The sequence below is a fragment of the Panthera leo genome, chromosome C2 (genome assembly GCF_018350215.1).
Source record: "Panthera leo isolate Ple1 chromosome C2, P.leo_Ple1_pat1.1, whole genome shotgun sequence".
Lineage (NCBI taxonomy): Eukaryota > Metazoa > Chordata > Mammalia > Carnivora > Felidae > Panthera > Panthera leo.
The window spans coordinates 14,714,192-14,729,356 of NC_056687.1; the positions used below are offsets into that span (position 1 = coordinate 14,714,192).

At 41.2% G+C, this 15,165-nt stretch overlaps 2 protein-coding genes across 2 annotated transcripts; both read left to right on the forward strand.

Moving 5' to 3' along the window:
* The first annotated feature begins 363 nt into the window (after nt 1-363).
* Nucleotides 364-1,002, forward strand: LOC122198728 (keratin-associated protein 26-1). Its single transcript, XM_042903484.1, has one exon. It carries the CDS (start codon nt 364-366, stop codon nt 1,000-1,002), a length of 639 nt encoding a protein of 212 aa, XP_042759418.1.
* Nucleotides 1,003-14,122: 13,120 nt separating this feature from the next.
* On the forward strand, nt 14,123-14,878 carry LOC122198727 (keratin-associated protein 24-1). Its single transcript, XM_042903483.1, has one exon. The coding sequence runs from the start codon at nt 14,123-14,125 to the stop codon at nt 14,876-14,878; it is 756 nt and encodes a 251-aa protein (XP_042759417.1).
* The last annotated feature ends 287 nt before the right edge of the window (nt 14,879-15,165 follow it).

The following is a 15,165-nucleotide window of genomic DNA, read 5'->3' on the forward strand; positions in this document are numbered from 1 at the left end:
TCCATTCAACTGGACTCCTTGTAATCAAGCATTATTGAGGAGTGGGAACAGAAGCAAAACAGGTCAAGTACACAGGTGATTGTATCATACATTCTCAAGCCTGATAACAGGGGAAAGATTAGGAATGGGAGATATATAGGACAGGCAAACTGGATTTATTTTATGGAGGAGTGGGAAGTCATCGTCACAGGCAGCACAACAATGAACTAATGAGTTGTTATGATGCTAACTGATCTAAAATATGAGTAGGAGGAGAGTCTTGGCATGTACCACCAAGGTATATAAGCAAAGCGGTCTAGTTTCATGCAGACCTAGACAAGGTACTCTTCACTGCTTGTCTGGACTCTTTACTTCAGATTCACCATGCCATCCAACATTCGCTCTTCTGGAAACTGCGGTTCCCCCTATCTTGGGAGTCACTGCCATGTTCCTGTCACCTCATCCACTACTCTCTATGCTGCTGGTATGAACTGTGGTGATGCTCTCTCCTTGCCCAGCCAAAACAGAACATGGCTACTGGACAACTTCTCAGAGACACGTGGTCAACCTTCCAGCTACCAACCATCCAGCTGTGTGCCTAGAGACTATAAAATTTCTTGCTACCCCTCTACTACGTACTGTACCTTCAGGTCCTGCAGAGGAACCGGTTTTTTTCCCATCAGCTCTTATCTTTCCAGTTCCTGTCAACCGTCAATGCATAATAGACCTCAGAACTGTTTGTCTAGGCATTCCCGCCCCCAGAACCACCTCTCTTATGGCTATCAGCCACAGAACTTCATCTCCTGTGGATATCGACTCCTGAATTTTGTTTCTGGCACCTGTAATCCTGTGAGATATCTCTCCTATGGCTGTCAACCTTTCAGTTATGCGTCCAGCAGCTTCAGACCCCTGAACTACGTGTCTAATAGATTTCAACCTGTTCGCTACATACAGAACAGTTTCCAACCAGCTTGTTCTTCCTTTGGGACTTGGCAATCTCCGTTTATTAGAAGATCATGCTGAATTGTCATTCTAGCATCTTGCTAGAGAGCTTTACAAAGACGTATTATCTTCAGGTTGATAGATTGTTCTTAGGTTGATGGCCTTTGTGCTTTTAGTTTAGTTATTGTTTTAACCCGTACTCTTACTTGATCAAATTCTAAGTGATTTTAATTGTTTGTTTATTCACTAGAATACTCATGTTATCAGGCTTCTTGATTTCTATGCCATTAACATGTTCTTATGTAAAAAAAAAAGTTTTCATGGTTATCTCTAAATAAACTTGCTTCAAATAATTCAGAAAACAGTATTTTTTAATTCTTTATTATCCTTCGTGAAGTTAAAGCCTTTTAGTTTCACTAAACCAAGTATATTTAAAGAAAAAAAGAGTGTCTAAAAAAAAAAGCAAGCAAGATAGATACTTTTGAGGTCATGAAGATTCTTTAGTCAGGACACACGGTGTTTTATCACAGTAACTAAGAACTTCAAAATTCCAGACACTTAAAACTCCAGTGGTTTATTTATCATTCATAAACACACTCATTGTTCCATGTCCAAAATCGTTCTCATTCTGGGATCTGGGAGTAGAGAGCCTACACAATAGTAAATATTGCCAGTAGAGTCAGGGATAACATAGAGAATCACCCCTGACTCTCTCTATATATCCTTTAATATATCACAGACAGAGTAAGTTACAGTGTTCGCGTTTGCCTTCTGGGATTAACCACCAAAGTGTTGCATAAATTTTAATTCTGAACGATGGAGAACACCCTATTTTTCCCTCTTGAATTAAACCTGATAAGTCCTTCCACCAGACCCTCATGGATTTTTACACAGGGAACATTGTTACTTTGAACTTCTTTCTCTCTTTTATATATGTATTAACTCATTTATTCGGTTCTTCCATGTGATTAGTGAGAACTTGCTCGTCTTATGAGCAACTTCTCATATCTACCATACTGATACTTCCAATATGCCACCGTACCACTAAGAGTCAGTAATCTCCAATGAACACAACTATCAACACATTATTTTCCCTAGTTTTACACATAAAAAAGCCAAATAGGGTAAGCAATTTTCCCAAAGACCCAGTTAAGTAGGATTCCAGACTTTCCTATATTCTCCATATTATCTATAGACTTTTTCATTTAAGAAATGACCAATCTATGGGGCGCCTGGGTGGCGCAGTCGGTTAAGCGTACGACTTCAGCCAGGTCACGATCTCGCGGTCTGTGAGTTCGAGCCCCGCGTCGGGCTCTGGGCTGATGGCTCGGAGCCTGGAGCCTGTTTCCGATTCTATGTCTCCCTCTCTCTCTGCCCCTCCCCCGTTCATGCTCTGTCTCTCTCTGTCCCAAAAATAAATAAAAAACGTTGAAAAAAAAAAAAAAAGAAAGAAATGACCAATCTGGAAACTTCTAAGTTGTCAATAACTTGACAACCATGATCTGCAACTCTACAACTGCCAAGCCTAAACTGCACACAAAACTATTTCTCTGCTTCAGCTACAGCCCCACCCTTCTCTCTGGGATGCTGACTCATGTTAATGGCATTTTAATGACATATTCACTTACATCCTCTCTGGGGGTCTTCTTTCTTATATAGATGTGAGGAAATGTCTTCAACTTATTCAGTTTCTCTAAACTGAAGTGTGTGTGTGTGTGTGTGTGTGTGTGTGTGTGTGTTCAATATATAACTTATATAGATGGTAACCTACTTCTAGTACTTTCCCCCTTTTCTTCCTCTCTTCCTTCCTTCCTCCTTCCCTCCCACCACCCTCTCGTTCCTTTTCTTTCTTTCTTTCTTTCTTTCTTTCTTTCTTTCTCTCTGATGGGCTCTTAGAAAATGCAGTAGGTTTGGGGGTTCCGGAAGATGGCGGCGTAGGAGGACGCGGGGCTCACAGCGCGTCCTGCCGATCACTTAGATTGCACCTACACCTGCCTAAAGAACCCAGAAAACCGCCAGAGGATTAGCAGAAGGGAGTCTCCGGAGTCAAGCGCAGACCAGAGGCCCACGGAAGAGGGTAGGAAGGGCGGCGAGGCGGTGCGCGCTCCACGGACTGGCGGGAGGGAGCCGGGGCGGAGGGGCGGCTCGCCGGCCAAGCAGAGCCCCCGAGTCTGGCTGGCAAAAGCGGAGGGGCCGGACGGACTGTGTTCCGACAGCAAGCGCGACTTAGCGTCTGGGAGGTCAGAAGTTAACAGCTCTGCTCGGAAAGCGGGAAGGCTGGAGGACAAAGGGAGGGAGAGCTGCTGAGCCCCCGGACGGCAGAGCTCAGCTTGGCGGGGAACAAAGGCGCTCACCAGCGCCATCTCCCCCGCCCATCCCCCAGCCAAAATCCCAAAGGGAACCAGTTCCTGCCAGGGAACTTGCTCGCTCCGCGCAAACACCCAACTCTGTGCTTCTGCGGAGCCAAACCTCCGGCAGCGGATCTGACTCCCTCCCGCTGCCACAGGGCTCCTCCTGAAGTGGATCACCTAAGGAGAAGCGAGCTAAGCCTGCCCCTCCAGCCCCCGTGCACCTTGCCTACCCACCCCAGCTAATACGCCAGATCCCCAGCAACACAAGCCTGGCAGTGTGCAAGTAGCCCAGACGGGACACGCCACCCCACAGTGAATCCCGCCCCTAGGAGAGGGGAAGAGAAGGCACACACCAGTCTGACTGTGGCCCCAGCAGTGGGCTGGGGGCAGACATCGGGTCGGACTGCGGCCCCGCCCACTAACTCCAGTTATACACCACAGCACAGGGGAAGTGCACTGCAGGTCCTCACCACCCCAGGGACTCTCCAAAATGACCAAACGGAAGAATTCCCCTCAGAAGAATCTCCAGGAAATAACAACAGCTAATGAACTGATCAAAAAGGATTTAAATAATATAACAGAAAGTGAATTTAGAATAATAGTCATCAAATTAATCGCTGGGCTTGAAAACAGTATACAGGACAGCAGAGAATCTCTTGCCACAAAGATCGAGGGACTAAGGAACAGTCACGAGGAGTTGAAAAACGCTTTAAACGAATTGCAAAACAAAATGGAATCCACGATGGCTCGGCTTGAAGAGGCAGAGGAGAGAATAGGTGAACTAGAAGATAAAGTTATGGAGAAAGAGGAAGCTGAAAGAAAGAGAGATAAAAAAATCCAGGAGTATGAGGGGAAAATTAGAGAACTAAGTGATACACTAAAAAAAAATAATATACGCATAATTGGTATCCCAGAGGAGGAAGAGAGAGGGAAGGGTGCTGAAGGGGTACTTGAACAAATTATAGCTGAGAACTTCCCTGAACTGGGGAAGGAAAAAGGCATTGAAATCCAAGAGGCACAGAGAACTCCCTTCAGACGTAACTTGAATCGATCTTCTGCACGACATATCATAGTGAAACTGGCAAAATACAAGGATAAAGAGAAAATTCTGAAAGCAGCAAGGGATAAACGTGCCCTCACATATAAAGGGAGACCTATAAGACTCGTGACTGATCTCTCCTTTGAAACTTGGCAGGCCAGAAAGGCTTGGCACGATATCTACAGTGTGCTAAACAGAAAAAATATGCAGCCGAGAATCCTTTATCCAGCAAGTCTGTCATTTAGAATAGAAGGAGAGATAAAGGTCTTCCCAAACAAACAAAAACTGAAGGAATTTGTCACCACGAAACCAGCCCTACAAGAGATCCTAAGGGGGATCCTGTGAGACAAAGTACCAGAGACATCACTACAAGCATAAAACATACAGACATCACAATGACTCTAAACCCATATCTTTCTATAATAACACTGAATGTAAATGGTTTAAATGCGCCAACTAAAAGACATAGGGTATCAGAATGGATAAAAAAACAAGACCCATCTATTTGCTGTCTACAAGAGACTCATTTTAGATCTGAGGACACCTTTAGATTGAGAGTGAGGGGATGGAGAACTATTTATCATGCTCCTGGAAGCCAAAAGAAAGCTGGAGTAGCCATACTTATATCAGACAAACTAGACTTTAAATTAAAGGCTGTAACAAGAGATGAAGAAGGGCATTATATAATAATCACAGGGTCTATCCACCAGGAAGAGCTAACTATTATAAATGTCTATGCGCCAAATACCCGAGCCCCCAGATATATAAAACAATTACTCATAAACATAAGCAACCTTATTGATAAGAATGTGGTCATTGCAGGGGACTTTAACACCCCACTTACAGAAATGGATAGATCATCTAGACACACAGTCAATAAAGAAACAAGGGCCCTGAATGATACATTGGATCAGATGGACTTGACAGATATATTTAGAACTCTGCATCCCAAAGCAACAGAATATACTTTCTTCTCGAGTGCACATGGAACATTCTCCAAGATAGATCATATACTGGGTCACAAAACAGCCCTTCATAAGTTTACAAGAATTGAAATTATACCATGCATACTTTCAGACCACAATGCTATGAAGCTTGAAATCAACCACAGGAAAAAGTCTGGAAAACCTCCAAAAGCATGGAGGTTAAAGAACACCCTACTAACGAATGAGTGGGTCAACCAGGCAATTAGAGAAGAAATTAAAACATATATGGAAACAAACGAAAATGAAAATACAACAATCCAAACGCTTTGGGATGCAGCGAAGGCAGTCCTGAGAGGAAAATACATTGCAATCCAGGCCTATCTCAAGAAACAAGAAAAATCCCAAATACAAAATCTAACAGCACACCTAAAGGAAATAGAAGCAGAACAGCAAAGGCAGCCTAAACCCAGCAGAAGAAGAGAAATAATAAAGATCAGAGCAGAAATAAACAATATAGAATCTAAAAAAACTGTAGAGCAGATCAACGAAACCAAGAGTTGGTTTTTTCAAAAAATAAACAAAATTGACAAACCTCTAGCCAGGCTTCTCAAAAAGAAAAGGGAGATGACCCAAATAGATAAAATCATGAATGAAAATGGAATGATTACAACCAATCCCTCAGAGATACAAACAATTATCAGGGAATACTATGAAAAATTATATGCCAGCAAATTGGACAACCTGGAAGAAATGGACAAATTTCTAAACCCCCACACTCTTCCAAAACTCAATCAGGAGGAAATAGAAAGCTTGAACAGACCCATAACCAGCGAAGAAATTGAATCGGTTATCAAAAATCTCCCAACAAATAAGAGTCCAGGTCCAGATGGCTTCCCAGGGGAGTTCTACCAGACATTTAAAGCAGAGATAATACCTATCCTTCTCAAGCTATTCCAAGAAATAGAAAGGGAAGGAAAACTTCCAGGCTCATTCTATGAAGCCAGTATTACTTTGATTCCTAAACCAGACAGAGACCCAGTAAAAAAAGAGAACTACAGGCCAATATCCCTGATGAATATGGATGCAAAAATTCTTAATAAGATACTAGCAAATCGAATTCAACAGCATATAAAAAGAATTATTCACCATGATCAAGTGGGATTCATTCCTGGGATGCAGGGCTGGTTCAACATTCGCAAATCGATCAACGTGATACATCACATTAACAAAAAAAAAGAGAAGAATCATATGATCCTGTCAATCGATGCAGAAAAGGCCTTTGACAAAATCCAGCACCCTTTCTTAATAAAAACCCTTGAGAAAGTCGGGATAGAAGGAACATACTTAAAGATCATAAAGGCCATTTATGAAAAGCCCACAGCTAACATCATCCTCAACGGGGAAAAACTGAGAGCTTTTTCCCTGAGATCAGGAACACGACAGGGATGCCCACTGTCACCGCTGCTGTTTAATATAGTGCTGGAAGTTCTAGCATCAGCAATCAGACAACAAAAGGAAATCAAAGGCATCAAAATTGGCAAAGATGAAGTCAAGCTTTCGCTTTTTGCAGATGACATGATATTATACATGGAAAATCCGATAGACTCCACCAGAAGTCTGCTAGAACTGATACATGAATTCAGCAAAGTTGCAGGATACAAAATCAATGTGCAGAAATCAGTTGCATTCTTATACACTAACAATGAAGCAACAGAAAGACAAATGAAGAAACTGATCCCATTCACAATTGCACCAAGAAGCATAAAATACCTAGGAATAAATCTAACCAAAGATGTAAAAGATCTGTATGCTGAAAACTATAGAAAGCTTATGCAGGTAATTGAAGAAGATATAAAGAAATGGAAAGACATTCCCTGCTCATGGATTGGAAGAATAAATATTGTCAAAATGTCAATACTACCCAAAGCTATCTACACATTCAATGCAATCCCAATCAAAATTGCACCAGCATTCTTCTCGAAACTAGAACAAGCAATCCTAAAATTCATATGGAACCACAAAAGGCCCCGAATAGCCAAAGTAATTTTGAAGAAGAAGACCAAAGCAGGAGGCATCACAATCCCAGACTTTAGCCTCTACTACAAAGCTGTCATCATCAAGACAGCATGGTATTGGCATAAAAACAGACACATAGACCAATGGAATAGAATAGAAACCCCAGACTAGACCCACAAACGTATGGCCAACTCATCTTTGACAAAGCAGGAAAGAACATCCAATGGAAAAGAGACAGTCTCTTTAACAAATGGTGCTGGGAGAACTGGACAGCAACATGCAGAAGGTTGAAACTAGACCACTTTCTCACACCATTCACAAAAATAAACTCAAAATGGATAAAGGACCTGAATGTGAGACAGGAAACCATCAAAACCTTAGAGGAGAAAGCAGGAAAAGACCTCTCTGACCTCAGCCGTAGCAATCTCTTACTCGGCACATCCCCAAAGGCAAGGGAATTAAAAGCAAAAGTGAATTACTGGGACCTTATGAAGATAAAAAGCTTCTGCACAGCAAAGGAAACAACCAACAAAACTAAAAGGCAACCAACGGAATGGGAAAAGATATTTGCAAATGACACATCGGACAAAGGGCTAGTATCCAAAATCTATAAAGAGCTCATCAAACTCCACACCCGAAAAACAAATAACCCAGTGAAGAAATGGGCAGAAAACATGAATAGACACTTCTCTAAAGAAGACAACCGGATGGCCAACAGGCACATGAAAAGATGTTCAACGTCGCTCCTTATCAGGGAAATACAAATCAAAACCACACTCAGATACCACCTCACGCCAGTCAGAGTGGCCAAAATGAAGAAATCAGGAGACTATAGATGCTGGAGAGGATGTGGAGAAACAGGAACCCTCTTGCACTGTTGGTGGGAATGCAAATTGGTGCAGCCGCTCTGGAAAGCAGTGTGGAGGTTCCTCAGAAAATTAAAAATAGAACTACCCTATGACCCAGCAATAGCACTGCTAGGAATTTATCCAAGGGATACAGGAGTACTGATGCATAGGGGCACCTGTACCCCAATGTTTATAGCGGCACTCTCAACAATAGCCAAATTATGGAAAGAGCCTAAATGTCCATCAACTGATGAATGGATAAAGAAATTGTGGTTTATATACACAATGGAATACTACGTGGCAATGAGAAAAAATGAAATATGGCCTTTTGTAGCAACATGGATGGAACTGGAGAGTGTGATGCTAAGTGAAATAAGCCATACAGAGAAAGACAGATACCATATGGTTTCACTCTTATGTGGATCCTGAGAAACATAACAGAAACCCATGGGGGAGGGGAAGGAAAAAAAAAAAAAAAAAAAGAGGTTAGAGTGGGAGAGAGCCAAAGCATAGAGACTGTTAAAAACTGAGAACAAACTGAGGGTTGATGGGGGGTGGGAGGGAGGGCAGGGTGGGAGGGAGGGCAGGGTGGGTGATGGGTATTGAGGAGGGCACCTTTTGGGATAAGCACTGGGTGTTGTATGGAAACCAATTTGACAGTAAATTTCATATATTAAAAAATAAAAAAAAATTAAAAAAAAAAAAAAAAAAAAAGAAAATGCAGTAGGTTTTAGAAGAGATCCAATGATAATAATAATGAAGGTAATAATATTTAATAATAATACTAATAGAGATTATAGGCTGATGATAATGATAAAAGTTAACATCAACTACATATGAACTATATTTCATAACCTTTGCCCGACTAACTCATTTAATCCTCATACTTATCTATGGAGAAAATACTATTATTATTAACTCCATTTTGAAGGTGTGGACATTGAGTTATGGAAACATTTGGTAGTTAATTGATATTCTAAGTGAGCATCAGAGATAGGAATCTGAGTATTGAGCCTTTATTCTTTTTTTTAAATTTTTTTTAATGTTTATTTATTTTTGAGAGACACAGAGACAGAATGCGAGTGGGTTAGGAGCAGACAGAGAGAGAGGGAGACACAGAATCCGAAGCAGGCTCCAGGCTCTGAGCTGTCAGCACAGAGCCCGAAGCGGGGCTCGAACTCACGAGCTGTGAGATCATGACCTGAGCCGAAGTTGGACGCTCAACCGACTGAACCACCCAGACGCCCCGAGCCTTTATTCTTCACTGCATATGCAGTCTTCTAGGAATTAATTCATAACCGTGGCATAGAAGAATATAGTTTAAATGAGAGGAGCCATTAGTGATCTCTTCTGAAGCAAAGCATTTGTCATAACTACATGGGGTAGGACCGTCCACTTATGGCATTACCTTTTCAAAAAGACAGGATTATTGCAGGCGTCCATTTGCAACATCAAAGTAAATTAACAATAATAATATTTTTCTTAAGTCTAATGGGTGACTGGAATTTTTTTAAATTATAGCTTTAGAAAATTAGAAGGAAAAGTAACATTTGATTTGCATCTTCTGTGTGCCAAGCGCCGTCTTCAGTATTTTCACACTTTTTATCTCATTCTATTCTCACCACCGTCCTGCAAAGCAGGTGCTATTAGCTCTGGTTTTATGTAAGAAGGTCCTGAGGTACCGAGGGAGAACCATTTTCTAAGGTTACACGGTAATAAATATGTTTCCAGAGTACTTAGTAAGAGGGTGACTCATAACTCATGAAGACACAGTCTTGACAGCTCCGTCCCAAAATGTTTAACTCCCACTCACCAGCATCTCATTATATTCTTACAATGTTTTCCTGAAAAAGGAAGCACAAATCAGACTCAGGTTTCTATCTTGCCACTCGCTTGTGTCATCATTTCAAAAGTGCTTCATCATTTACTCCTATTTCCTATATTTTTAATTTTGCTCATCTGCTCTTCAGCTGCTGAAACACTTAATGATCTGTGAAACCAACACGGTACATGTGGCTACAGTCTCCACCATTTTAGGCTACTACTGCTAAATTTAGGGATCATTTGAACTCAGCAGTTACAATTGAATTGTTGCATAAGGGTGGGTTGCCGTACGTTTTGCTTTTTTTTTTTTTTTTTTTTTTTTTAAATCCTGGCACCGCTGTTGCATCATTTAATTGCACCGGGGCAAGTGGAATTAGAACACAAATATATACATGGTGGCAAAAAGGGAAGATAAAAATTCTATCATGACTTAAAAGGCTAGAAGGTGACCTCCATTATTTTCTTTAAGGGCCATTTACTGGAAAATTTAGCTTTCTTTGATCTTCTGTGTTTACCCTAAAGGATTTTTAACCTTTGGAAAAAATTGGGAAAGAGTTCCATAACTCTTTTTTAATGAGTTCCAAGGAATCTGCTGCCTCATTAGATAAAGGGATTTTGTCGCTTATTCTTTAGAAGGCAAAGGAATGTCTCTGAATTATCTGATGGCCAGAAAGCTTATTCCTCCTATCTTAAACTTGCCTTGGATACAAAGCCCAAACTCTACACGAAGACTACCTAATAGAGTTATCTATGCTCCTGGATGTAATGTATTAGTTTCCTGCGGCTACTGGAAATTAATGGAGGAAAGATCTTTTTAGTAATTCAGTGGAAACAGAGTAAGCTGCATGCCTCTCCAAAGGGCATGCTGCCCTCAGAGGACAATGGCATCCACAGGACTAATGGTTTTTACTTTCTGTGAAAACTAACCATTGTGATGAGCTTACTTGCTCTGCTACTGATACTATCCTTACCATGTCTTGCCAAGATGAAGACTAAAATAGAAGACAATTCTATAGAGGCATCATGTGCACAGCATGGTGGGTAAACGGGTTGCACTGGCTACCTACGGCTGCGATGGGTACGTAAGAAAGTAAAACAGAAATGCAAACGAAAGGAGTTGCTCCAACATGGATGGACCTAGAGGGTATTTTGCTAAGTGAAGTAAGTCACACGGGGAAAGACAAACACCACATGATTTTACTTAGCTGTGGACTCTGAATACCAAAACAAATGAATGAACAAACAAACAAAGACAGACTCATAAATACAGAGAACAAACTAGCGATCGCCAGAGGGGAGGGGTCTGGGGGAGGTGAGTGCAATAGGTGAAGGCAATTAAGAAGCACAAACTTCTAGCTGTAAAATAAATATGTCAGGGGGTGAAAAGTACAACATAGGAAATAGAGCCAGCAGTATTGTAATAACCCCGTAGGGTAACAGATGATAGCTACACTTATCCTGGTGAGCGGAGTGTAACAAATAGCATTGTCGAATCACTATGGAGCATACCACACCCGGAACTAATTTAACACTGTATGTCAAACTATACTTCAGTTTTAAAAAATGAGAGGACCTGAGCTAACTCTGCTTTTGCAAATGTCCACATTCCATTGTGTAGAAGCTTATTGTACCCACATAAATGTAAAGATGTTGTAAAGTCTCCTGCTCTGAATATTGGTTATGCTATGTGATGTTCTACGTGTTTTCTGTTGGATTTACACTAGTGTGAATGATATTAATTTAAAATACCATCGAATGCTAGGTTGGAAGGGGAGGATGTAAGCTTTACAGCTGACTGACTTATTATGTTTTCATTCCCTCAAATCTGCCTCAAGGAAGCCTGAAAATAAGACTAGACGTGCCCCAGAAAAATCCAGAAATAAAGCTCCATCAACCTCTGGACTTTTCTATACACCACTAGGATTCAGTAACTCAGTGGGAAGTTGGCCATCAACTGCCTTATATATTTTATTTCCTCTTCGGTCTGCCTCAGGACTTAACATTTCTGCACAAAATCCCAGGACGTTCTGTAGCCGAACAATTTGCCAGAAATATGGTTCCCTGATCTTGACCCTTTTCACAAGACAGCAAAACGTGTTTATTAAAGAGTTGTTTACAGGGGCGCCTGGGTGGCTTGGTTGGTTAAGCGTCCGACTTCAGCTCAGGTCATGATCTCACAGTCCGTGAGTTCGAGCCCCGCGTCGGGCTCTGTGCTGACAGCTCAGAGCCTGGAGCCTGTTTCGGATTCTGTGTCTCCCTCTCTCTCTGCCCCTCCCCTGTTCATGCTCTGTCTCTCTCTGTCTCAAAAATAAATAAACGTTAAAAAAAATTAAAAAAAAAAGAGTTGTTTACAGAATAAACCCATCACCTTACAAAATAAATACTGAGAGAAGGATGGAGAAAACTCAGACTGAGAAAAATGGAGAATATCTGCATGCTTAAACTGGTGTGCATTTAAAAATTTAGCTGAGAAGCAGAGAACAGGAGGAGAAATCGAATTGTCTTCTGTAAGGATCGTGTCTTTTAAAAACTATCCCTATACTTATCTTACTTCAATAAGTTGGTTCTGTCCTCTGTCCGAATTAATCACTGTTAATAAATTCATTCCTGTTTCCAATTCAATGTAGGCTCTAAGTTTGAATTGTAGTTTATGTTTTCAAGAACAATATGTCAATTCTTTAGTTTGAATTAAAATCTTAAAAATTTTCCATCATCTTTCACCATAAGGAGTGAAAGTGTTATCTAAGTACGGTACCTATAGGAAATATATAACTTATTCAAATAAGTTTTTTAAACATAAGTTATTCTCTTTTGTGGGTATGGACAAAGAATAACTCTTCAACACAAAAATAAAATAAAGTCTATGTGCAAAAAAAAGCAAATCGAGAATAAATAAAACTTTTTTTTGCAAGAAATGTAGAAAAATGTTATACATCTGTCAGGAATTGAGCTTTACAGCAGACCAAGAGATGTATGATGTATAATCTTAGTCAATTAGGAAGGCATAATCCTGAGAAATTGGTCTTCTTTGATACTACATATTGCAGACACTCTTTAAGAAAGAAATCTTGGGGCACCTGGGTGGCTTAGTCAGTTACACATCTGACTCGACTCTTGTTTTAGGCTCAGGTCACGATCCCAAGGTTGTGGGATCGAGCCCCACGTTGGGCTCTGCACTGAGCATGGAGCCTGCTTAAGATTCTCTCTTTCTCCTTCTGCCCTTCTGCCCTGCTCATGCACTCTGTCTCTCTAAAATAAGAAAGAAGAAGAAGAAGAAGAAGAAGAAGAAGAAGAAGAAGAAGAAGAAAAGGAAGGAAGGAAGGAAGGAAGGAAGGAAGGAAGGAAGGAAGGAAGAGAAAGAAAGAAAGAAAGAAAGAAAGAAAGAGAAAGAAAGAAAGAAAGAAAGAAAGAAAAAGAAAGAAAGAAAGAAAGAAAGAAAGAAAGAAAGAAAGAAAGAAAGAAAGAAAGAAAGAAAAGCATCTCATAGAAGTCTTGGTTACTTAGCAACCACTGATCCATAAATACAAATTAGGTCACTAAGTCTCACTTGGATTGCTGTGAGTCTTACAGGTGAAATTCTCCAAATACATCAGATGAGAAATCATCACCAATGCATGGCTTGGCACAGTGAAGAATATAGTACATATTTTGGGGAAACAATTCTTTCTCTTAACAGTTCAGTGCCTTACTTTTTCTTTTAAGCAACAGTAGTGAGACAGCCAAAGTATTCAGCTAAGCTCACAAGATAGGATTAAGTCCTGCACTATTTTGCAGTAGTCAAAAGAATGGAAAAGCACAGGTTGCTTGTTTTGCTTGAATCCTTGTTCACCCTTTAATAACCGTGCTGCAGAAGCCCATACACATGTGAACTCTTGTTAACCACCTATTGGCAGATGAGAGTTTGCTTATGAACATTAAAACCACTATTCACTGAAGCTATGGTCTAAAGACAATGAGTATTGGGGGATGATCAAAGTGACGATGATAAATACCTTGAAGGATCAAAATAAACTTATTTTTATAGGAGTGCAAAGACATCAGCAGATGTAGTGAAACAACACACATAATAAGATGTTGGTGTGTTCTTCCAGGCAGTGAGGAGGAAGAGAGTCTGGAGAGGTTGCAGACAATCTCCAGGAAGGATATAAAAAGTCCGCAGGCCATAGTAGCAGCATACCTTCAGAGCCATCACTGAGCATGCAGTCAGGCTCCATGTCTCTCCTGGGCTATCCTGGGGATTGCAATGGAACATCCTACAGAACTCACTGTTACATCCCAGCGACTCCTTCTGTTGCTCTTTGCTCCAGTGACGTAAGCCCTACCTTTGGGCTCTGCTTACCCAGCAGCTACCAAGGAAATCTCTGGCTCCTGGATAACTGCCAAGAAACCTATGATGAAACACCAAGCTGTGAATCTCCCAGCTGTGAGCTCAAGACCTGTACTGCAAGTTGTACAAACTCCTCTGTGCCCTGCAACTCTCCGACACTGGGCAACGTTGGCAGTGCCTGTGAAACTACCAACATCGGCTCCGACCCCAGCTGCAGCCCACGCACTCAGATCAATGGGTACGTATCTGATTGCTACGCACCCGGCCCATGTGCATCTAAAGCCTGCCAGACCCTCAGCAATGGCTTCAAATGCTTTGGGCAACTCAATTGCTTGTCCAACAGTCTCAGGCCCCTAAACTACTGCAGACTGGGTAGCTCGGGGTATAGAAGCTATCAAAATCTTGGCTTCACACGCAGTGGCTTCTCACCATCGTGTTATATCCCCAGAAGCTGCCAATTCCAAAGCTATTTGATAAGAAGTTCCCGATATCCAAGTTATGGACCTATGAGCTGCCAACCGCTGAGATATTTTTCTAGAAACTTCCAGTCTCTGAGCTACATACCAAGTACCTTTCCTCCTCTGAGGTATTTATGCAGTAGTTGCAGACCTCTGAGTTGCTATTGATCAACCAATTGCATTTGTGACTACTGGAAATTGTCCAGTGGGGCATATTCTACCAAGTGGTCATCTTCTCTAATATTCTGCTGAATTACTTCATGCCTCCTAAGAATCTTACTATATTACCTCAAATACAACTCTAGAACTGTTTAACCACAATCATCCTCACTTGCTAGCTTTTTTTTTCCTGTTGCTTTGTTAACGTCTTTTGTGTTGAGACCTGACCCTGAAGGTAGTATTGTTCTGCGATTGACTATGATGGACGCACTGAAGAGATTCCACATAAAATACAA

Excerpts from the sequence above, each read along its gene's own strand:
- LOC122198728 (XM_042903484.1), top strand. The coding sequence starts at position 364 with ATGCCATCCAACATTCGCTCTTCTGGAAACTGCGGTTCCCCCTATCTT.
- LOC122198727 (XM_042903483.1), top strand. The coding sequence starts at position 14,123 with ATGCAGTCAGGCTCCATGTCTCTCCTGGGCTATCCTGGGGATTGCAAT.